This window comes from Ambystoma mexicanum, chromosome 5q, assembly GCF_040938575.1.
Source record: "Ambystoma mexicanum isolate Mex_15411 chromosome 5q, UKY_AmexF1_1, whole genome shotgun sequence".
NCBI classification, from domain to species: Eukaryota; Metazoa; Chordata; class Amphibia; order Caudata; family Ambystomatidae; genus Ambystoma; species Ambystoma mexicanum.
The window spans coordinates 1093347604-1093372928 of record NC_090933.1 but is presented as its reverse complement, the minus strand read 5'-3'; the positions used below and the strand labels follow the sequence as shown (position 1 = coordinate 1093372928).

The window sequence follows — 25325 nt, the reverse complement described above, 5'->3', positions numbered from 1 at the left end:
AACAGACTTTTTGGTTACAGTTGCAGCTCAACTTCACCTTGCTGATGAGGCCCAACAACGCTGCAGTGCATGTCTGGGGTTTCTGATGGGACCAGTCTTGTATGCAAATCGTTTTTCTTCTCTTTTAACTCAAACATGGTTGTAGATAATCCAGAGTGGGATACTGTGACGATTCACAATTGTGTCGCCATTTCTCCCCAGGAGGAGCCCCTTCTCATGAGGCTAGGGAGGTGAGGCTGCCACCCATTAGTCCCTGCAGGGGTGGTGTAATGCGAGAGGAACTCCCCCTTTGGGGAGAAGGGTGACCACCTGGGGTGCAGCCCTAGAAATCCCATCACCCCCACACATTCCCTAGTCCTACATTCCACGTCCAATCCTTCCTTAAAGAGCAAACCTATGTATTATTGTCATAATGATTAAACCAACCAAGTAGAAAGTACTAGGATGAATAAGAACATCAGAAGCATGAAGATTACACCTTCAAAGACTGCCTTGAGCTAGCTCACAGGAGTCATGAAGAACCCCCGTGATCATACACTTCAGGTGTTGACGATATGCAGAGGCGGGACCAGTCCTACATGAAGGAAACTGAAGACTGGCTCGACGTTGCCTTGAAGGAGCGAGGAACCCCGTAGATTCGAATCCTAACAGAAACAGGTGGAAAAGCAGATGCCGGCGAGACGCTGCAAGAGTCATCCGGGGCCTCTGTAGGAGCAGACCCTTCTGCCCTTACTGAAAAGAGCGGTGGCGTTAACGCGACCCAGTGGACCGTCTAGTCCCACAGAGAAGTTGTGACCGCAAACGTGGGAGATCTGCAAGAACACTGTGGAGCCCGCTGGCTGAAGGAGAAGGCTAAAGTCCTACTGGTAGTAAGACGTTAGTTAGCTATCCCAGTGGTTTGTAGATTCCCCACCTCTTAGTATCAGTCTGTACTAGCTCAGGACCTTGATAGAGTGGCAGAACAGTAAGGCTGATCTTAAGAGGAAGATGTGAGCTGTAGTACACTGAATCTTAGCTAGACAGGCACAACAAAGAAGCACTTACACATATATTTATATACAAAGTATATATTTTTTTATATTTACACCAGAATCACTTTAAATACTTCAGACGTTTATATTAGTACACTTAGGAATACTTGATAATTTCAATTATTGTATTGTGCATTTGGTTAATATTTAAAACCGTTCACACAGTCACAAACATATACATCAATTTACGCATCAAAATTTGAACATAATTTAAACATTATTTCATTTTACATTTGGCTGTAAGAAAATAAATGCCATGGTAATTCAACACTCGGAGGATAAGATAATACACTTCAAAGGGCACTTTAACTTTTGTGTTTGTTCACGGTTACATTTGTAGCAACGTTAGAAAGACAATGTTATCGTATTATTGGTTATTGCTCACCCATGCGGTTTATACGTTAATACATTTACTGCGCAAACACATATAGTAGTCACTTTGTTAGTGCAACATAAGCTTAGTTCAAGGTTCTAGAAATGGGTTCTTTGCCTAGTAAGTCAGTTTAGCCTATAAATGCAACCCTAGCTAAAGGCAGTTTGTAGAGGGCTTGAAGTTTTGACAAGCAGTGAATTATGAAGAGTTCCTGTGGATTTCTTCCAGTTTCTAGTGTTATGAAGCAGCATGTTAACAACTAACAAAGGAGACCTTAAAACTGACTCGAGAAGGGGACACAAGCAGCTGCTTGGGTCTGAGGTAAGAGGGGGTTTGCCCTGGACACCTCTAGGTGCACTCCAAATGCTCTGGAGTGACTTCTTTGAATCAGGTAAGTAATACCTTTTTCCCCACAGTACCTTAGGTTAAAAGAAAATGTTCATACTGGATGCTCCGCGATGTCGCAGCTCTAGACCCGACCTCCTGATTTCTTGGTCTGATAAGTGAAGGCAGGACAATGGATGGGATCTTTCAGCAGCAGTCTCGAGGGAGGACCTGTAGCATGACTTTCAGGAACTTCTTGGCTCACTGTGGTTTTGGCGCCTTTTCGGCAGCACCAACAAAGGACACGATCGCCCGGTCAATCTTCTTTGCTTCTTGCAGTTCCACACTCTGAGGGGGGACTAGGGGCCTGGGTGAGTTGGATCGGATCTCTGGAGTGTCCTTACAGGTTCAGCTAAGATGTTGATGAATGCGTCCTTTCCATGACGATGGACTTGAAATGGGCAGCAGGTCTCCTGGTATTGGGGTTCCGCAGCTCTGGAAATTCCTAGCACCTCGGGTGATGGCTTGTTTCAAAGTTGGTCTTGGTACTCGGTCCCATCAGCCAAAGGGAAGGAATTGTCCTCTCCGGAGCTCCTGTTGTACATAAAACGGGGTCAGAACAGCAGTGGTCACTTCAGTGTTGCAAAGGGTATGCAAGCGTCTCTGGCCGTCGTCGACTTCGGTTACTTCAGCTTCCAGTGGTCAACTTGCTTTTCACTCCAGAAGCCTCGCCTTTTATACAGTGCAAGCACACACTCCTCTGCAATCTCTCTCAGCATTTTATTGAAAGGGGTGTTTGGCTGTCCAATCTCGACAGCCAGACCTCCTGTGGGAGCTGGACCTATTCAGGCACTCTGGCAAACAAAGGACAGGGGGTTTGAAAACTCCTCCCCCACTTCCAGCCTGCCCAGACACTCTGGAGAATAGGCAGGGATACCAAAGGGTTCCCGCCAAAGGCAAAACACACACGGGCCTCCCCCTCTCAGAATGGTAGAAGAAGGGCTGACCGAGAACAACCACGCTAGTAATGGCGAAAAAAGAAGGGAGGCACCAAGTTGGTACTTGGGTGCCCCTATTGTGCATTACCGAGGCTATGGACATAGCCTGCGGTATACAAAATACACAAAAGTTGGTAGAACATGTCCACTACCACCAGACATAACTGGGAGAAGAGAGAAGGGAGATATTGGGTATCCCTTTGGCACTCCACTGAAGGTGGAGTTTACCAATGTCTCAGACTAGACTTTTGGTAAGTATCCCTCCATCCTTAGTAACTGTAGTTACTTGAGGATATAGAAAAAGGATCTTAAAGGAGGCCCTTAAGGGTCCCCATCAACGCTGCCCATAAGGAGCTGTGTGCTGCAATTCTAAAAACACAGATGCCTTTAAGAGCTATGGAGCGGACAGACTCCATACTACAGGTAGAGTACAAAGAATAGAGTTCCAAAAGAGACAAAAGCTCACAAGAATGAATGAGTGGAAAAAGGCTCCACTCATTCAGGATTGAAAGAAAAAGGTCCAGAAGTCCAGCAAAAAGTGCTTGGGGGGTCTCACCAGGAGAGGGGATGAAGCCTAATGATAATAAATCTCCCTAACAAAGGTGCATGGAGCAGCAGAGCGGAAGGCCCATCCCTGGAAGAACCAGAGCCGTGTTTGAACCTGTGTGAAGTTAAAAGGGGACACAGCAGGTCCGGTGGGGATGCAAAGTGAACCGCTGACGGAGGAAGCATCCAGAAAATGCTCAGTGGCACTCATAAAACCATTGAATACCAGAGAAGGGTCTGGGACTGTTGGGCAAGATTGTATGCAGTACCCTTTGGGTGCACTAAAACAACCCTGACATCCTGGCAATAGGAACCCAACCTTTGGTAGTCTGTGCTACACAGGTTGGTAGCATGTTGAGCAGCCAGGCTTATCTCAAGGGGGGTCAATGTGAGCAGTAGGGGAGTTGCACAGAGTTTCACAGTGACAAGTATTCAAATAAACTCTCACACACAAGGTTTCTTGATTAACAAATATTAATTTAAAAGTCAGTTTGAGTAAGCCTTCTTCAAGAAGGGGCAATATAATAGTAACACAAAAATACACTCCAAAATACACACTTAGATTCTCTAAATCAGAAAGTACCCATTTGGGATGGCACACAGACACTTCCTACACCGTCAGGTGACTTAAATAGATGGGACACTGTGGACATTAATATATTACTTTTGCATTTAGGGCAATACTTAGGCGTATGTCAAGAAAAAGGTTATTAGAATAAAACCAGAGATCTCACAAATATTCTTAAGCAGGTAAGTACTTTTGGTAACCCCCAATGCAAAGTAAGTTAACCCCTTCCTGGAAGGGAAGACAAAACACACAGTCAGGGGGAAGAAGAGTCATTCAGGGAGCCAGGCCAGGCCAAAGTCGATTGGACAAAAGTCTAGGTGCGCTGAAGCAATTGATGCTGGTAGGTAAAGGTCTTGCACAATGTTTTAGACGTCTTTGTAGAAAAGAAGAAATCCAAGTATGGCCACAAGCTGCTTAAGCTTGTGAGGTAAAGAAGCTGTTAGCAACTCTTCTGAAGCAACCAAGACATGTCTCCAGTGAGAACAAGTGAGGTTACACAACAAGAGGTAAGTTCTCTTAGACTTTACAGTACCTTTGGTTAGAAGAAATGGTTCCAGCTGGCTTCTGTTCCTGTGCAGCTCTGCAGATCCTGTGTTCCTGGGCCTCAGTCGTGGGGACAAGAGGGAGGACATCTGGAGGACTCCTGAACTGCAACAGGACGGTCGGCGACAGAAAAGGACCAACTTCTATTCAGTGGCACTTCGCGGTTTCAGCTCCTTGCTGCTCAGCAAATAGCACCACTCCAGACTCTTGGCTGTTTAGATGGGCTTTCCTTGTGTTAGGCAAAGTTTATATGCAGTACCATCTGGGAACACTACACACAACTATGACTACAGGTGTAAGCAAACCAACCTTTCGTATAAGTCTGTACTACACAGTTTTGGTAGCGTATTGAGCAGCCAGGCTTATCTCAAGAGGGGAATGTGAGCAGTAATGATGTTACACAGAGGTCTACAATCACAGGTGTTCAAATAAACTCTTACACTCAAGGTTTCCTGGATAAATACTTATTAATTTATCAGTTAGTTATAAAACATTCATTAGAAGGAGGCAATCATATAATAACATACAAATATACTTCAATACTTTTCAAGAGGAGTAAAAGGCAGAGGTTATCAGAACATAAAAGACTACAATTATTCTTAGTGCAAATACTTTGAGTTCACCAGAAGAGTCAATTCAATAGGCTAGGCCAAAGTCAATGGGCTAAAGTCTTGGATAGGTTAAAGCAGTTCTGGTAATTAAACGAAAAAGTCTCTGCACAAGTTCTTGGAAGTAGTTTGTAAAAAGAAGAATCATATGTTTGTTCACAAGCGGATTAGGCCTGCGAGTTGCAAAAGTTTCAAGCACTTTCACCGTGAGAGTAAGTTCTCTGTCTTGTTTTACAGCACCTTAAAATGAAGAAAAAGAGGCAGCTGAAGACTTCCGTTCCTGGCAGTTCCTGCAGATCTCGCTGTTCCTTGGCCTCTGTCGTGAGGACGTCGGGGGACTCCTGCACTGCACTGGGACGGACAAAAGCTCACAACTGGCAAACTTCAATTTCAGTGGCTATCTCGCATTTCAGCTACCGCACGGGTAACAACGCCGGTCCTGGCTGTCAAGGTGGACTGTCCTTGCTTCTGGGGTCCGACACTCAGCTGAGGGTGGTTAGGCTTGGTCGGTCCGACGTCGTGGGAGTCCGGAGGATTTTCCAAACGCTTTTGGCCTGCTTACAAGTAACGCAACTGGTGTCCCTCTCCCTGGCTCTACGGTTTCCTGGAGCACTCTGAGGAAATGCAACCAGCTCCGAGATGGGAAATGCAACCAGCTCTGAGATGGGTGTCCAGGAGGCTTACTTGGGAGTTGATTGGTTCTACCAATTCAAAGGGAGAAGTCATCCTTTGCAGGGCTTCTCTGTTGATGCGAACTTGATGAATCGGACCTGCAGCAGGGCTTCACTGGGCAAACCAATGGTCCAGTAGTTGCAGCAGCCGTCCTCTTCAAACTCTTCTTCGGTTCCTTCGTCCAGTAGTCGACTCTGCCTTCCAAGCCAAGAGATTCACCTTTATTCAGTTCTCTCCCATTCATTCTAGCCTAGCTGCCACTCACCCAGCAGGGTGGCTGTCCTTGCCGGACAGTCAGCCAGCCAATCATCAGAGTGCATTGGGGTCTCCTAGGAGACTAAGCACAGGGAGTTTTTGGGTGCCTCCCACACTCCCTGCCTACCCCAGACACTCTGGAGTCAGAGGCGGGTTTCACTCCTGAAGCCTGCCAAAAGCGAATGAACAAAGGGACCAAACCGGGTTTGGCCCACAGAGAGAAACTCTAGAAGGACCTTTCCACAAAGACATGGCAAAAAAGAAGACCAGGAACCATTTTAGCAACAATGGCTGGGCACCATCTTGAAAAACATGGCTCTGGCGATTTAACATTACCGACCGAAGCTACGAATAGTTCGCGGTCGGGAAAAATCATGTTAGTTTGTTGTAAAACCACTGCCACCAGCCATTCTGAGAGGAAAGGGTAACATTTGACTGTTACATGAGTATCTTGACACAGGGGATACTAGGTAACCCCTCCAGCACTCTATAGGAATATAGGTTGTGCCGGGTCTAGAAATGTACAGGTCTAAGTGAAGTCAATTTCACTCCACTGTTCTGGGAAACAGTAGTTTATCCCAGATGAGGTAGTTACACATTGGGAAATCCTGAAAGGATCTCCTGTGTCACTGCTCTGATGGTGCTGTGTGACACAAATGAAAAAGATGATGCCTATGGAGTTGGTTAGACTCTATAACCAAAGGCAACACAAGGGTAAAAGACATATCAAAATACACGAGAGAGTGGGAAAAAGGGTCACACTCTCCAGGTAAAAGTAATCAAGTCCTCAAAATCCAGCAAAGATGCTGGGGGTCTCTAAGGTAGAGGGAATTGGCACATTTTTGAGAATTCTCCCCAACACCTTGCATCTGGTGTCCAGCACTCTGTTGAGGTGGCTCAGGCCTGGTCAGTCGTGCTTCCTGGGCGTCCGGAAGATCTTCCTGGAGCTCTTGGTGAACTTAAAAGCAACGCACACAATCTGGTGTTCCTCTCCCTGGCTCTTCGGTTCCAGCAGAAACTACAGTGGAAATTCAACCAGCTTCGAGAGGATGTCCAGGTGGCTTACTTTGGAGTTGATTGGTCCCACCAACTCAAGGGGAGAAGTCGTCCTTGCAGGGATTCTCTAGTCGAGACGAATTTGGAGCTTCAGCACAGCAGCAGGGGTTCACCGGGCAAACCAACTGATCAGGAGTTGCATCAGGTTGCTCTTCCAAGTTGTTCTTTGGATTCCTTCGTCCAGTGGCCGACTCTGCCTTCCAAGCCAAAAAGCCTTGCCTTTTATACAGTTTTCTCCCATTCATTCCAGCCTAGGTGCCAGTCATACACCAGGGTGGCTGTCCTTGCCGGACAGCGAGCTGGTCAATCACGTTTGGGTGCATTCCTGTAACTAAGGGCATTAAGCACAGGAAGTTTCAGGCACTGCCCTCACTTCCTGCCCTCGCCAGACATGTTGGATCCAGAGGTGGGCTTCACTCGAGAATCCCGCCAAAGACCAAATGAACAAAAGGACCAAACATGTTTTGCCGCGCAGAGTAAATCTCAAGAAGGACCTTTCCACAAAGAAATGTCGAAAAAAGACCAGTGCCATTTTGATGAAAATGGCACCCTTGGGTGCTTTACTGCAGCTGCGAACGCATCCGCGGTAAAAGCACACCACAGTAGTTAAAGGTAAACCACTGCCACCAGCCATTCATCGAGGAAAAATGTTACATGATCAACTAGACAAATGGTATACTAAGTAACCCCTCCAGCAGCCCATTTTTAAGATGGTGTGTGCTGGGTCTAGAAAGTTTACAATGTAAGTAAAGTCCATTTCACTTCACTGCTCTGGGACACAATAGTTTATCCAAGAGAAGGTATTTAAACCTTTTGGAAATCTGAAAGACTTCCCTGTGCCACTACACTGAAGGTGCTATGTGGTGCAATGTAAAAGATGATGCTTATGGAGTTTGTTAGACTCCACAACCAAAACAAACACAGTGCTCAAGTCATAGCAAAAAATACATGAGAGAGTGGGAAAAAGGGTCTCACTCTCTCCAGGTAATAAATTCAAGTCCTCAAAATCCAGCAAAGGTACTGGGGGTCTCAAAGGTAGAGAGGAATTAGCATATTTCTGAGAATTCTCCCTAACGGGGACCCAAACTTGAAAGCGGAAAGCATTAGAGGAAATCTTCCTTGTTACAGTGCTAGAAGGAAAACCACTGACCACCAGAGAATGGTCTGGGACCATGACAAGATCTGGCACGTTGTTGAGAACCAGTCAAAATGGCAAAGGGAAGGGATTTATTCCCACTGGCCTTGTGTTGATCTGTACCAAAGCATAGCATACCAAGAGAAGGGAGGCATTCTCTTGGTCTGGAACTGAGAGAGATCATCAAGAATCCAGGGGAAGGGAGTCTTTTCCCTCTGGCATTGTTAAGAAATGGGGATAAATTGTACCAGGCGTAGGGTATTGAACAGTAAAAGGAGCCACATCAAGAGAAGGGAGCCATTCTCTTGGAACTAACGTTGTGCAAAGACCGGGTGAAACCTGCAAGCCAGGGGAAGGGAGTTATTCCCCCTGATAACTTTAATTTGAGAGAACAATCTTTTAAACATTGCCAAAGGAGAAGGGTGCCATTCTCCTTAAAGAAGGAACTTTATCTTTTAGTTATATAGGGCTCTATCACGATTCGGGTGGTATGCAGCGATAATTGTGCCAGGATACCGCCCAGCGCTATTGGCATTACTGCAACCTGGTCCGGCGCAATTTGCATCGGATCCCGATTTGTGGTGTGGCCATAATTCCCCATTCCCGTTTCTCTGCATTATTAGCGCCGGTGCAATTAGCACCACGCTAATAGCGCCAAAAATGGTCAGTGTTGATTTAAACCTCCCACTTTCTACCCAACTCAATATTGGGAGGAGCGGTAATAGTGTTAATGCCGCATTTTTACCGCTCCACCCAACTCGTGATGAACCCCATAGAGGGATAAAAGTAGAAATTTGACAGACATTCTGACACATACTTTTAGTATTAGTTTTGTGGCAGGGAAAACCCCACTTAGAGGTTAGGGTATGGTAAGGACCTTTTTTTCACATAGTAGTAAGACTATAACCAAAACTTTGCCACCTTTGTGTCAGCTTCCTTTTTTTGCACCCTTGCAATACCTTCCTGTGCTTGACCGGGTGAAGGTCTGATGGACAACCTGATCGGCAAAGGCCCTCTGCTGTGCTTCATCCCTTGGACTGGTGAGACCAACCAGTCTCAACGCCATCTTGAGATCCAGCCATTCTGAGCCCTCAGAATCATCTCTGGATGACCCGGTGTACCGACCAGCTCTCCTTTGGGCTTCCCCAACAGAAGTATCGCCATTTAGTGTTTTCGTCTCAAATGTTGGTGGTCACTAGTTTGTGCCACAAGTCGCCTTCCTGACAGGTTTCAGCTTCCCAGCATCAAGGGATCCTGTCCTGGAAAGTCTTCTTCGACCGTGACTGGAGAGACACTTGCTGTCTCCCGTGTGCAGTGACAGTCACTGGAACCAGCCTTCCTCCGTATGTTAGGGTGTCCTGAAGAGGCCTGCATTGGCCTGCTGCATTTCATCGTCGAAAAGGGTTGCACTCGGCTCCTGGACCCGATAGTAAGAATCGTTGTAACCGCAGCTCCTGTGCATCTTCTACTGGATCCAATGGCAGGAAAACCTACCTCCAGCGACTCCCAGTCAACCTGCCTAGTCACTTGGGAAAATCGGAGTCAGGGGGGTGAGTATTCTCAAAGCATTCGTCCGCCCCTGTCTCCCCTATAATAAACCTTAGAATAAACTTTGGTTTATTCCATTCCATCGCTTTCTGATCGTTTGATCCAAAAGCGGTTCCAAAGGATAGCTCATTCTATAATATATAGAATGGGTTATTTGAACCATGTATGTTGTAGAGGGGCTTCCATACTTTAATGCATCATCACCTTTCTGAGTTTTGGCATGGAACTTCAGGTGACCAGCTTGTGGACCAAGATCTATCCTCCTGCAGCTGCTGCTCTCCATCCCAAAGATGGGCCTTGCTGGAGCAGAGTCTTCCCCATTGCCAAAAGCTGCCCATCCAGCCTTCTGATAAGTGTGTTCAAGTATTAAGGGTTTCTTTTCATCGTGGGCCCTGTGCTGGTCGTCTTTCTGTAGTGCCTGGGTCGTCCAGCTTCAAAGTATCGGGGACCATCTCAATGGAGCATAACACAGTCACCTAGCCGGACCCAATCCCGAACCCGAAAACTGCATCCTCATACTCTAGACCATCTGCAACTAGACACTTGACTGACGTAAGGGGGCACAGAGGATATGAGAGCCCTGTCGTTAGTTTCTCAATTATTTGCAGTAAGGGGGTGTCCTACATTTCATTATATATCTATATTTTGATCAGCTCTGAACTGTGAGTCGGCCCATAGGCCTGCAGCCACAAATGGAACATTCATATTGACTTTGCCAGGGATGCATTTCACAAGTGCAGCATTCTTGTGGACTTTGACAGAAATAGCATTTCACAATTATCCATTCAAAACGATGGGATTTTACACTTTCGCTCCAAGCACAGGTGAATAATACAAAGAATGTTATTGAACCATTCAGATTCATGATATGGTTAACCTGTTTTAACTGTAGCCACAAAATCTTGCTGAATTTAAAAATTCATGTCTTTCTATGTGAAAAGAATAAGACCAGAGAGGCCCTAAGCAATACGCCTCTTCTTACTTTTCTGTTTGAAAATGGTTTTTCAAAACAAATGATCTCTCTGCTTTGCCATAATAAGCGTCAAGCAACTTATTTAAAACATAACTGAGAGCGCAGAATTTTCAAATGAAATGCAATATTTGCTGAAAAAGTAAATTCTTTTGAAAAGATTTAATTGCAAACTTCAGAACAAATTCACAATGGGTTTGCAAACATGCATGCGTCCCCAGATGTTTATGTAAACAAAGAAGACAGAAATGCAAGCTAATGTACATTAAAACGCCAACTAACTGAATTAATCTGCACAAACTGATATAAACAAATGTTATGTATAAAGTATTGAAGGCTCATCTTGTTAAACATTCCAGTTCATACATAAGCGACTGCTAACTGCAATATTTTCTTCATTTCAAATGTTGGCAAATGCGATCAGTTCTACTGTTTCTGCTGATTACATGACTTACATATTTAACTGTTCGAATTGGTTTGGCTAACAGGGAAATGGGGGCGGAACTTAGCCCTTATATGCCAGCTGTTTCAAACATTTGGGATGAGTTCCTTAAATTCAAGTTTCACTGATCGATACAACACTGTTGACCATGAGGAAACAGTGCTTAGAGGGCAACTGCTGACCAACAAGACTTGACCCTGCCTGGTTAAGGAAGCAAGTAGAAACTTTAATGAGTAGGCTAGACTTAAGTTCAAGTCTGAGTCTAAAAAATGGTACTTAGCAGCCTGTAAAGACAAACACCAGGTGTGCAGCAGCTGTCTTCTGCAGGACCATAAGGACAAAAGGTGTGGAGCTTGTCAGCTTTTCATGCCTAATACTCTAAAAGAATGCGTAACAAAATGCTGGTTTGCATATGCTATGCAGGTAGAGAAATCTCTGTGTGAGTTTACCGCTACGGCAGTGGTCCTTGAAATCAAGGAGATCAGCATCAGTTTGAAAAGTCAAACCAAGGAGATTAACTCTAGTTGAAACAACCCTGATGGCCCATGTTGGATTCTCTACGTCTTATCCCAGGTAGATACTTGCAAATACCTTCCTACCAATCACCCTTCCTGAAACAAGCAGTCTCAAAGGTTTAGTGCTTCGCAGGCTATTCTGCACTACAGCAATTTCTCCTTTCAGCAGTTATATCCATTATACCCATGAGGTGGTGATGCAGTTTCTAAACCCGTCTCTAATAGGTTATTCCCCAGTTTCCCTTGTTTCCTCCCCTGGGATTGGTTATTCCCCTTGGGACTCTACATTTTCAAAGCTTTTATTAGTTGATATGTGTTGGTTTTTGTTGCTGGCTTATTAGTTTGACTTTTAGGTCTGACAAGGAACTGTAAAGTTTCAAAGGGTTCTGAAGCATGTATCGCCAACTTGGAAATTATTTGATCCTCCTCAGTGGCTCTGCACCATTCTACTACATTTCTGGAACACCTTGTGTGTGTATGCGATCCTGTGCCAGTTTTGGGAGGTATGCTGATCTCCTGTCAGGGAACAGCCTTGTTCCAGGAGCAATTGTGCTGGTTCATTGCCCGGCCTCCCCTGTTGTCCGCTCCCCACCCCCTTGTATCTGTGCTTTCCTCGCTGTTTTCTCCGCCACGCCCCCTCCCCTTATGATTTTAAAGTGATCCTTTGCTTCCCGAAGCTAGGATCTGCGCTCACTAAATTCCCTAATAATAGTACAGTTTCACATGGATACTCTGCTCTGCAGTCATTCTCCCCATCTGGTCGATACCTGGGCAATGTATTCCGCTGTCTCTGCATTTGCTGGTTGACGCTACATGTATTTCGGGAATGAATTGAGCACACTCTTTGAGAGAGGGCACAAGGCTCCAGGGAGACTCTCCAAGCACCATTTGGTAGTGTTACATCAGGTAGCGGGCGCATCACCACACCCCTATGGAGCTATGTCCACTCATATACAAGGACAGGGAAGTATCTCAAATTCACAATATCTTGCATTATCATGTGGCAGGAACTTCAAACATTGCTGCAAAGCATTCCTTACCTGAGGTGACAATCTTGCATCTCTTAATGATATGTCAGGATCTGGTTAATGACAGCATTTCAAATACTTGTAATATGTTCTCTTTTCTAGAGATTGGGCGGGGGGGTGCCGATTTCCTTTCAATTAGGGAAGATCACTCCAAACCTCCTCTTCTACTCTACAGGATGTTGATGTTTTGTGGCATGGTAGATGTCCCTAATTTCAGTATTCTCCTTCCAGGTTCCAGTATTATTCTTGAATCTACCGTGCCACAAAACATCAACAGCCTTTGTGGGAAACGTATCTTCAACATCATTAGAATTTACCTGCAATTCCTGTAGAGTAGAAGAGGAGTTTTGGAGTGATCTTCCCTAATTGAAAGGAAATCGCCCCCCTATCACCAATTTGTTTGGTGTTTTCAGACTGTGGATTCGTTTTCCACACTCTAAGAGGGTTCATCATTTTTGAAGGATTGGCAGAAAGAAAGTGATTGGAAAGAAGAATTATCACTGTTATAAATACACAAGCAATTTTACCCCTGATGAATGTTCTACATTTGTCTGTTATAAGGACAGAAACTTGTACAAGTTGGGTTTGAAAATATACCAATAACATTTCAGAATGACAAACTACTCCAGTGTGAAATTTCATACGGAGGAGTGTTGCAATTACTACAAAAACTAACCCACAGTATGTGTTTTCCTTGTGTTTTGTAAAGTATGTTTTATATGTTTTATACATCGTGTTTGATTTTGAGTTTTATGTAACTTGATCATTTTAGGAGTGTTAAACTCTACAGATTTAATAATAAAAATACATTTTAATGTGATTATTTGATATATCATTGGTTCTTTTTTTCCCGTATTGTGGTGTAGACATCTGTTAAATACATCTTCTTTTTGAATATTACAGATCTTATCCATGTGGTAAGAAGTGTGTGATCCGCATAGCATGGCACATGCTGCTTGAGAATAGTGCTCACACATGAATAACATTTAGAATGCAGTTTACTTTCCAAAGAGCATCTTCCAATGGTATTGACCCTGCTTGTCTTGTGCTCAAGCAGGGCAATACCATTGAAGGCAGTAAGAACTATGTTCATACCAAGCAAGCACAAGCATTTTATTTACTTACAAGTTTAGCCACTTTGGGTGGGCTATATAGACTATATATCACTTTCATTAATGTGTCTTTCTAATGCTTCGATCATGGGAGAGAAGTGTGGTGTCATGTGTATGTGTTGGGTCTTTGTGAATGGGTATGCGGGCTGACTTTTTGATGTGAATGGTTTATTTAAATCCTTCTTGTTTTTAACTGCCATGAATTGCCTTCTCACCGAAATGTTTTTCTAAAAGGTTCTGCAGATCATTCCAGAAAGTATGTTTACATCACTTGCCAAGATTATAAAGCTTCAGACACATAACATTGTTGAAGTACCCACCCGTCTCGACAAAGACAAGCTGAGGGACTACGCTCAACTGGGGCCGAGATATGAGGTGCAAATCATCCACTTTTTTTGTAGACCTTACTTATCCACTTCTGATTTGTAACTTACTGTTCCTCTTCAGATCAGGCTACTGACACTACAATTCCTTCTTGTGGCATGCACTGCTGGTACCTTTGAATCAAACATATGGTGTAACTGTGTTGTTTTAGTTAATGATGATTCTAGTACTGTTTTTTGGATATAAATGGAGTGTATTGGGTATCAGAGTTTTAAAAGTATTGATTTTCGATGATTGTCGTATAGGTTTGTAATATGTTTTAATGTATTTTTAATTTTTGTAAACAGAGAAATCCGAAATAAAATTGATTATTAGTATTGTAGAATTGCATACAATAACTTATTCAACTGAAAGAAGGTAAGTAATGATGCAGTAAGTAAAACCAGTTCACAAGAATGATACCTTAACTTTATAAATCCAATCCCTATGTTGAATGGTGCCTTGTGCCCAAAAGTCGCAACTTCTTCTAGGAGAGGGGACATTTGTAGGAAGAGTTCTTGTGGTGGTGAAGTGTTCCAGAAGACCTGTCAACAATATTACAGGCAAGTACGATTGTTTTCCTATCCTTTAGAACCGCTTTTTGATCAAACGATCAGAAAGTGATGACATGGAATAAACCAAAATGTATTCTAAGGTTTATTATAGTGCAGACGGGGGCGGCAGAATGCTTTGCAAATACTCACCCCCTGACTCTGATTTTCCCAAGTGACTAGGCAGGTTGGCTGGAAGTCGCTGGAGGTAGGTTTTCCTGTCATTGGATCCTGTAGAAGATGCACAGGAGCTGCAGGTGCAACAATTCTTACTGTCGGGTACAGGAGCTGAGTGCAACCCTTTTCGATGATGAAATGCAGCAGGCCGACGTAGGCCTCTTTAGGACACCTTACCATACGGAGGAAGGCTGGTTCCAGTGACAGTCACTGCACACGCGAGACATCAAGTGTCTCTCCAGTCACGGTCAAAGAAGACATTCCAGGACAGGATCCCTTGATGCTGGGAAGCTGAAACTTGGCAGGAAGGTGGCTTGTGGCACGAACTAGTGACCACTGACGTTCCGGACGAAAACGCTGAATGGCGATACTTCTCTTGAGGTAGCCCACTGGAGAGCTGGTCAGTCCACCGGGTCATCCAGGGACGATTCTGAGGGCTCAGGATGGCTGGATCTTGTTAGGGAGAATTCTCTGTTTAGGCTGAATTTCCTAACCTAGTGAGTCCCCCAGCAGCTTTGCTGGATTTTTGGGGTTTATTTTTTTCTCCTGCCAAGAGTGAGACTCTTTTACCCTCACTCTTGGGCGTGTTTCTTTGACTCTAGATGTGTTTAATGGGCTATGGGGTCTTTTACTCCATAGGGCTTCATGTGTTTTTGTGATGTGTGTTACACAGCACCCTCAGTGCAGTAACACAGGGGTGTCATAGTGACCCCCCAGTATAGACTCCATACCCTGGGACTGTCACCATTGACTTTACTAGTCTCAAATTCTGAACAGAACCAGTACAAACCATCATATTGTGGACGTACTGGCCGGCGCAATTCGATTGCCCCAGGGTCTGTTAGTCGAGGGGGCATGTCTCCGTCCCCCCTGATCGAGTTTTGGCTGGTGGCAGTGGATACTACTTTTTATATTCGACCGCGAATATATCTCTATGGGATTTCCCATTGTTCGAGGCTACCAACTTAATTCCTATAGCCTCGAACATACCGCCGGTTTATTTATTTAATATTAATTCTCCGGTTGGTATTTTTTGCCAGAACTCGGTTCTAAAATGGCGTTTGTGTTCGCTTCTGTGACTCCAACCCAAGTTGAGCCCTTTGTTCCACTTTTTGGCGGGCTTCTCCACAGAAGCCCTCCAAATTGGTGCCACTCTGTCTGGGGTACTTAGGAGGGGTGGAGGGTGGGGTACTTAGGAGGGGTGGAAGGAGATTTAGGCACCCTGGACTGAGTTGCCTAGGCAACTCAAGTCGCACTCCGTCCTGATTGGCCCAAGTGGTGAGCCGGCCGGCTCACCTCTTAGCATGTTTGACAGCTAGGCTGAGTGAATGGGGATTTTCTGCATAAAAGCAGGGCTTTGGGGACTGGAACTTTAGAAGTCGCCACAGGACCTAAGAATCTGACGAGGGAGAAGCTGAGCCGACCTGCTACGACGACACCACTGGTGGAGCCCTGCTGAACCGTCTCACCACTTTTCCCAACGACAGAGGAGATCTCCAGCCCGGAGAGTCTTCTTCCTTCGACTGGTGAGGATAACCAGTCTGCTTCCTTTTTCGCTTCCTGGAGCATCTCGTGGCCGCCTTGCCTGTGCCAAGCACCCCGGCAACGGGGATACCACGTTTTACCACTACCGCGAATCAAAGGGTAGTACCTTTAATCGGAAAACTCCGCGGCTGGTTTCTTCCCTGGCAGTGCAAAGACCTTCATCTTTCCTCCACATCGAGATCTTCTCTTCCTCTGGATGACGCCGCAACTTGCACCCACTGCCAGGAACAACTGCCCCCGCTGGAGGATCCTTTCCACATAAGGTACCGTGTTCCGCCTGGCTTCCCTTGCAACCGACTGTACGGAGTAGATTTAGCCCCCGGCTTTCGAACCTGGCTTAGCCTGGGACACCCTGGCTAAACTTTTCTGAGCCTAACTAAAACCTTTCTGAACTCCCTGCAAGACTTTTTAAGCCTGTTGTCATTGTGTGATCTTGGGTGCATTTGTGCCCTGCTCTCTCCAAGAGTGGGCCCGGCCTATGGACTTTGGCTCAAAAGTAAATTTTGACTTTCCTGCCTTGCTTAAGAGTTCCTAAGTATTAGTGTGGTGTATTTTCCTACATTCTGCCTTTTTCCCCTCCCTTTTTGGTTAACTTATTGGAGTGCCATCTATAGTTAAGCGCTCACCTCTGTCTGGAAATAAGTGGTGTTAACTAAGACTTGTCTGATAAGGAATAAGGGATGTGTATATATAATAATAGTAACTGTGTTTAGAGTGATTTACAATAATAGTGCTGAGTGTTTCAATAAGTGTGTTTTTAAATAAATAATTGTCTGATGTTTGTTACTCTGCTTAGAATCACATGCTGTGTATAGGTCCGACATCCAGTGGTCACTGCGGGGTATTACATTTTGTTTTTCGTAGTCGAAAAGGGGACGTCGACAAGGCGTGTCTGTAACACTATCCCTATAGTGACGTGCGTTGTACCCACAATCCCTCACGCGTCGAGGTCCCTCAGATTGTTTTTTTCCGCCCAGCTACTGGTCGCCTTTATGCGGAGCTCCTCGAGAGACATTGGCAAATAGTTTCTTCGACCTTTGGTCGTTTGTTGTTAAGATTGATGACGTAGATCCCTCCCTCAACGCAGAGCCGTTTCTCCGCCGAGCAAGATCTTCGACGGAAGGACGAGCGGAGGGGATCCTTCGGCGCTGCCGAACACGTGGCCTGGCCTCGCCGGCCATACACAGTAGGGAGAGTGGGGTTTTGTATCTTTCTTTCTTCTCTTTAAGAATGCCTTTCTCTTTTCCCTCCCTCTCTTTCGAGGTCGTAGTCACACTTATTACCCTCAGCTATGGAGAGGCCGCCATTTAGGTTTTGCCCGCTTTGCAAGGGTAAATATACCTGGAAGGATAAGCACAAACGGTGCAACGGTTGCTTACCCCTCGATCACCAGGAGGACGGCTGTGCGGCCTGTAAATTACTAAAGCCCAAAAATCTAAAAGACCGCAGGGTCAAAAGGTGGGCGGTCTATGCCATGTCTAGGCCTGACTCCTCGCCCGCTGCCGCCACCGCCGAGTGTGCCGAGGGCAGTGACTACACGGCCCTCGTAACGGAGGCTGTAGACCTCTTAAAGGAGCGTTCACGCTCCTCGTCGTCGTCCGTCCCCGGCCCCGACAAGCCCGGCTCACGCCCAGCTTATGGGGATCTACACCCCGGCGACAAGGACGCACACGGGAAAACACCAAAGCACATACCCCCCGGCACGCATTCGTCGAAGACGAAGGCAGCCATAGCGCCAACGGGGACGCCGGGCCCACCGGCGCCTTCCGCCGACCGTAAGGGTCGTCAGTCCTCCCCGCAACCGCTTCCGCGACAGGCGACTGGGCATTCTAAAAATAAGGGCGCTAACACCAAAACCTCCGGCGACGCGCATCGTAAGAGCGCTCACGTTGCCAACAAGGACTCGACGGGCAAGGACTCGACGGGCAAGGACTCGACGTTACATAGCGCGACGGCGACCGATCCCTCGGAAGAGAGAATGATCGTCGAAAGCCTCGCGCGCATAGCATCTAAGGACGGCCAGAGACGTACGGCGGGTGAAACGCCGAAAACCGCGCACAAGGCCAAAGATACGCTGAAAGCGCCGGAAAACAGATCAGGCCAGTTCCCGACGCCGACAGAAGGCCCTAGCCAGCAAGAAGGCTACTCAGAAGGAGAAGGCTCACTTTCTTCGACGTTATGGGACAGAACCCGACAATTGGAGGAGGAAGAAACTCCTTTTTCTTTCCCAGACCGTCCTGGCCGACCTCAGTGGACCTTTGAAAGGTTCCAGACCTGTATGGACAAACTAGACAGGTTCATGTCCATCCCAGAAGACAGGGCACCCAAGAGACCAAGGGAGGCACCCCTGGAGAGTCCAAGGGCTAAATACCAGAAGTTTTATAAACCCACAAAGGAGGACATATACTCTTATAATCCCACTGAGGAAGACACCTTCTTCCAGGAGGAAGATGAGTTCACCTATGTTGAGGACCAACAAGAAGAGGAAGGTTTTCACGAGGAAACTAACCTAGGTGAGGAGGGATTCCAGGAAGACACAGGCGAGGGCGACCCAAATCCCTGGCAGTCACCGGCTAGGTCGACTGACACAGGCAGTAGCAGTATAGTCATCAGGTCTACTGAAACTACACCAGTCAGGAACCCTTCGCCTGTCGATGATCAACCCACCTTCAATGCACTGCTGAAGAAGGCAGCAGCACATTTCGAAAATCGAAACTGGGGAGGTCACCCCAGACACCGATTTTGTGGAGAGGATTATCAAAGAAAAACCCCCCCACTAGCCAGATTATACCCATCCTCGCCTCAGTTAAGAGACTTATTACACCTTCTCTTTCCACTCCTGCATTGGTGAGAGGGGTCAATCCGAGGATTGAGAAACTGTTCTCTCCCTCTCAATCAGACCCATTATATATTAAGGGTCACTTAATCCCGGACTCCCTGGTCGTGACCAACACCAGGAAAAGGGCCGGAGTCCCACTATCTACCAGCGAGGCACCCCCAGATAAAGAGGGGAAGAAGCTTTATGCCCTAGCCAAACAGGACATCGAAGAAGTTCCCGAACACCTAAGGACTCGTTTACTGGCTACAGTTAACGAGGGCTCTCTGGTCAATCAAAGCATCGTCAAGAATACCCTCGATGCAGCAGAGACGACTGGCCGCACTTTGGTACAAGGAATTTTACTGAAGCGTCACGTCTGGCTTCGCAATTCCGGTTTTAAGGCGGAAACACAAGCATCCCTTATTAATATACCCATAGAGGAGGATGACGCGCTGGAGAACGCGAAGAAAGAATTTGATACAATAAAGACCTTAGACCAAATTTCAAAACCCCCTAACAGGCGGGGATTTGGTAATAAGCGCTTTTTTTGTGGACAACGGCAGCAACAAAACCAACAACAGTATTCTGCCAGCAACTACCAGGGTAATAGCGGCCAGTACAATCAGAGGGGTCAACGCCATGGCAAGGGAAGAGGCCGGGGTTCCACCCCCAGAGGCTCCCAAGCCAACAACACCACCAAGTGACGCGAAGATTTGCGTCCCCTCCCATGCAATGCCGGTCAGGGGCCGGTTAACATCCTTCGTTCCAGCATGGGAGGGAATAACATCAGACCGCTGGGTACTTTCCACCGTAGCCCGCGGCTACTGTATAGAGTTCAACAGTTCCCCAACATACAGACCCGCGAGGAGATGCCGCATGACACCAGAACACCTCGCCATCCTTCTCCAAGAAGTGGACCAACTGCTGGAAAAAGGAGCCATAGAGGTCGTGCCTCTATCTCAGGTAAGGGAAGGTATTTATTCAGTGTACTTCCTTGTACCCAAAAAGGATCTAACCATGCGCCCTGTATTAGATCTGCGCCCAGCGAACAAGTTTGTCAAACCCCAAAAGTTTTGTATGGTGACCTTACAGGAAGTGATCCTACTGCTATCACAGGGAGATTACATGACAACACTGGACATGAAAGATGCATACTTTCATATTTTAATGTTGCCAGCGCACAGAAAATACCTCAGGTTCATGATAGAGGGCAAACACTACCAGTTCAGAGTGCTACCCTTCGGCATAGCATCTGCACCAAGGGTATTCATGAAAGTACTGGCAGTGGCAGCGGCCCACCTGCGCAGGTTATCCATCCCAGTATATCCTTACCTCGACGACTGGCTCATAACAGGGGATTCTTACGAGACATGCTTCTCAAACACCCAAATGACTGTAGACCTTTTGTTCCAACTGGGCTTCTCCATCAACGAGAAGAAGTCCAGCTTAGACCCCAGCCAAGTCAAACAATTCCTAGGGGCTCTAATTCAAACAAAGGACGGCCTCGTCTTCCCCTCCAACGAGAGGGTCCAAAACATGCTGTTTCAGATCCCCAATTTTTAGCAGGTCGAGAGGTGACGGTGCGCAAAGCGATGCGATTGCTAGGTATGATGGTGTTGTGTATTTATTTGGTACCTCACGCGCGCCTGCGCATGCGCCCAATGCAAGAGTGGCTCAACAGCCAGTGGTGTCAGGCCAGCGGACAATGGGACGATCTAGTGGTGGTCTTGCAAGCCTTGATTCTCTCGCTACGGTGGTGGACAAAGGAAAACCTGATAATAGGGAAACCCTTTGCCACACCCGCGGTGGAGCCCACTCTAACCACGGACGCATCCCTCACAGGATGGGGGGCTCACCTATCCCAACAGACTGCTCACGGAGTGTGGACTCCGAACGTAGCATCCAAGCACATAAACCTACTGGAGCTACTGGCGGTGTTCAAAGCACTAAAAGCCTTCCAGGAACACCTACAAGGGAAGACAGTAATGGTCCTTACAGACAGCACCACAGCCATGTACTACATCAACAAGCACCCACTCTCCAGGACTTTCCAAGCTGTCCCAGAATATATGGAAGTGGGCTCTCAAACACAACATGTTCCTACTGTCACAACACGTACCAGGGGAACTCAATCTGCTAGCAGACGAACTTAGCAGAGACTTCCCCCTGCCCGAAGAGTACGAATGGCGATTGCACGAAGACATCGTCTTAGACGTCTTCACGCAATGGGGATTCCCGGAAATAGACCTGTTCGCAACTCTGGAGAACTCACAATGCCAAAGTTACGCCTCCAGGTACCCCCAGAATCAGTCCAAGGGGAACGGTCTGTCGATTCAATGGTCAGGGAAATTTGTTTACGCCTTTCCCCCGACTCCCCTTCTCAACAAAGTGGTGTACAAGATGCACCAATAGCAAGTTACCATGATACTCGTGGCCCCAATGTGGGCCCATCAGCCATGGTTCGCACACTTGATGGAGATGTCCCTATCTCCCCCAGTGAAACTTCCCTGCCCGTACAACATGCTGTCACAAGACAGGGGCAGGACACTGCATCCATGCCCTCAGACCATGAACTTAGCAGCCTGGCTCCTGAGATCATAGAATTTGGACATCTACAACTCCCGCAGAGATGTATGGACATCCTCAGGGAAGCCAGAAAACCTAATACTCGCCACTGCTATTCTAGCAAGTGGAGAAGATTTGTCATCTGGTGTAGAGGAAAGAGCATCAACCCGGTTGACTGCTCTCCCACACATATTGTTATGTACTGGACCCATTTATTGGATTCAGGTCTAGTGTTCAATTCCATTAAAGTCCACCTGGCGGCACTTTCTGCATACACCACTTCCTAACTTAAAGTGTCGTGGTGGAAGATCCCAGTTATTAAGGCCTTCATGGAGGGGGTAAAGAGAATACACCCTCCGATTGCTAACCCAGCTCCCGGATGGGACTTAAATGTGGTACTTTCTAGACTCATGGGCTCGCCTTTTGAACCCATGCACAAGGCAACTCTTAAAGACCTCACTCTTAAGACTGATTTCCTAATAGCTATCACCTCCATTAGGAGAGTAAGTGAACTACAGGCTCTTTCTGTTCTAGACCCCTTCGTAACAGTTCACAAGGATAAGGTGGTTCTACGCACACACCCAAGGTTTGCACCAAAATTCATCTCGAAATTCCATGTAAACCAGTCAATAGAACTACCAACGTTCTTTCAAAACCCTTCCAGCTTGGGAGAAAAAAGTCTGCATACACTAGATGTACGCAGAGCTGTCATGTTCTACATGGAAAGAACCAGGCCACTGAGAAAGACTAATCAGTTCTTTGTCTCGGTGGCAGCAGGAAGAGAAGGAGATGCAGTCTCAAAGTCCACTATATCTAGATGGATTGTTCAATGCATCACTCTGTTACACTCTTGCTAAGAGAGAACTACCCTTCAAGCCAAGAGCACATTCTACTCGAGGCACTGGGGCTTCCATAGCGTTCATTGCAAATGTTCCCCTTGAGTCCATCTGCAAAGCGGCTACCTGGAGTTCTGTGCACACCTTTACAAAACACTACTGTCTAGATGCACACTCTAGATCTGACTCCCAGGTGGGACAGGCAGTATTAAGACATCTTTTCTCTACTGTTCCTTCTCATAACCCACCGCCAACTCCGGGTACTGCTCGCTAGTCTATGCACAGCATGTGATTCTAAGCAGATTAACAAACCTCAGAAGACAATGCATTACTTACCGTAAAAGCATTTCTGATGGTTGTATCTGCTTAGATTCACATGCGCCCACCCTTCCTCCCCGCTCGGATGGAAGGAACATAGACACCTTTCTACATCTCTCTCTCTTTTCTGTACTCACTCACGTATAGAAGGCTCCCTCAGGGCAGAAAAAATACAGAGGGACCTCGACGCGTGAGGGATTGTGGGTACAACACACGTCACTATAGGGATAGTGTTAAAGACACGCCTTGTCGACGTCCCCTTTTCGACTACGAAAAACAAAATGCAATACTCCGCAGTGACCACTGGATGTCGGACCTATGCACAGCATGTGAATCTAAGCAGGTACAACCATCAGAAATGCTTTTACGGTAAGTAATGCATTGTCATATACCTTGATACCAAAGCTCTGGTCAGTGTTTGCTTGTGCTATTGTATCTGAGTGCCTATTGTGTATACTTTACATACTGCCTAACTATTCTTGAGGGAAGTCTGACTGCTCAGCCACAGCTACCAGGTAAATCTGGGTGGTGCAGACTGCTACCAAGTGGGTTTATTGCCAACACCTGTAGTCCTAAATCTTTAGCAGTGGTCCCCAAGGGAACTGCACAGGTTTCTGCCTAACAGATCTCAAGATGGCGTTGAGACCGTTTGGTCCCACCAGTCCAAGGGACGAAGCACAGCAGAGGGCCTTTGCCAATTGTGTAGTCATCAGGGCTTCACTTGGCCAAGCGCAGGAATGGATGCCAGGTCTCTTCGGCAGTCATCCACAGATCTTGTTGGCTGTTCTTCTACACAGGACACTTGGCTCCAACTCTGATCTTAAGTAATGATGGCAGCAGTCCGCTTCTTCTTCTAATTCCTGGCTGGAGGCTAGTCCAAGCCCACCAATGGTAAGGATCTGCACAATTCAAACAGCCAGGAGTGGTCCAATCGGGGACCACTGTGGGCTTCACTCATTCACACCCCACAGATTCTCTGGCACCACGGAAGTGGAGTGGGACCAGACAGTCCCACCCACTTCCTGAGTCCACTCACAAATGGCATGCAGCAGCCTGCCAAAACAGTAGCTTGCCCAGGTGAATTCATGAGCATATAAGGGATTCTCTGACCTGAGAAGTCAGGAAGGAAGGCCAAGAAACAGTATGGCCAAAGAACAAGTGAAAACTCTTGTGGCACAGCCATTCTAGGCCACTAGTCACCAGACACGGTAAACACGAATGTGCACACTAAAGAAGACGGCAAACATTGTAAAAATGTATCTGCTGCCACCAGCTTGTCTTTAGGCGCATTTAAAATTGATCAAAAATCTCCAATGTAAAACACTAGGGGGGGATACAAAAGTATCCCCACTGCATTGTAAGATGCTGTGTGTGCTGTTAAAAAGTTACCAAAACAGGTAAAAAGACAAAAGGGAATCATAGTTTCCCAGTACTGATGGTCTGAAGGATTAATCCGCTTCCCCACGACACATGAGCAAAAGGCCAGGGGCGTGAAGCTGAAGGCTTCACTTCCCTCTAAAAAGCCAGGACAGGTGCAAAAACAAAAGCAAAACGTTTGGGTGTCCATAGATCATGAAGGGAAAATTGCCCAAAGAGAAATCTTTCCCAACACTTGAGGCATTTCACTGTTCAATTCACTCTAGAATTGAAGTTCAGGGAACGCTGTCATGCTCCTATGTTTTCCACTTTTTCTCTTGTCCACTCCATTCTCTAGTCCTCTGTGACGCTTCACCACACATACTCTCAAGTGCCCCGATACTTGCCATTTCCCCATGCACTCCCTTCTTTTTCACCTCCCTTCCTTTCCTTCTCCTCCACTCCCCTCCACTTCTCTCTCTCTACCATTCCCTCCAGTCTTCTTTTTTTTTTCTACCTCCACCTTCTCCTTCTGTGCCAGGTCACCTAGTCTTCGCTCACTCCTTTTTATCCTGGTCATCTTGTCAAACCTCTCTACAGCCTCCAGGGTTTTCCCTCTATCCTCCATCTCCTTGGGTACACTCTTGCTTCTTTTTCTTCTATAGCTCATCTGTTTCTTCAGCTGACCTCCTCCAATCTATCTACTTTTCCTCTTCTCAAGCTCTTTTCTCACTCCTTTGTGCCACCTTCAATTCTCTGCTTTTTTACATCTCCTCTGCTCTTCCCTCCCTACCTCTTGTATTCTTTTCTTTACCTTTTCTTCTCCCCTGTGTCTCTTCTACACTGTAGTAAACCAGTAGTACGAGTGTCAGTTTGCAACAATGTTCTCAGTACAGAGATGCAGACACAAACCTATGGTTTTTAGACCTTATGTTACCTTTTTGGTGTACAGACTAAAGCTAAATGTGACAGGATAGTGCTATAACTCAATAAGCAAAGTGGCAGGATGAATGTGTTTCCAGTTGTCACGGTATGTAAGAGACTAGTCTCAACAGAATACGGTTGTCCCGAA

The 25325-nt window shown here is 46.4% G+C and overlaps 1 protein-coding gene across 6 annotated transcripts in view; it reads left to right on the top strand.

Annotated features, from left to right (window-relative positions):
• WASHC5 (WASH complex subunit 5) overlaps positions 1–25325 on the top strand; it is a 1117936-nt gene that overhangs the window by 677168 nt on the left and 415443 nt on the right. For all 6 annotated transcript variants that reach the window (XM_069621617.1, XM_069621614.1, XM_069621616.1 and 3 more), the window contains one exon: positions 13959–14099. In XM_069621617.1, coding sequence (XP_069477718.1) covers positions 13959–14099 — 141 coding nt within the window. The remainder of the gene's footprint in view (positions 1–13958; positions 14100–25325) is intronic.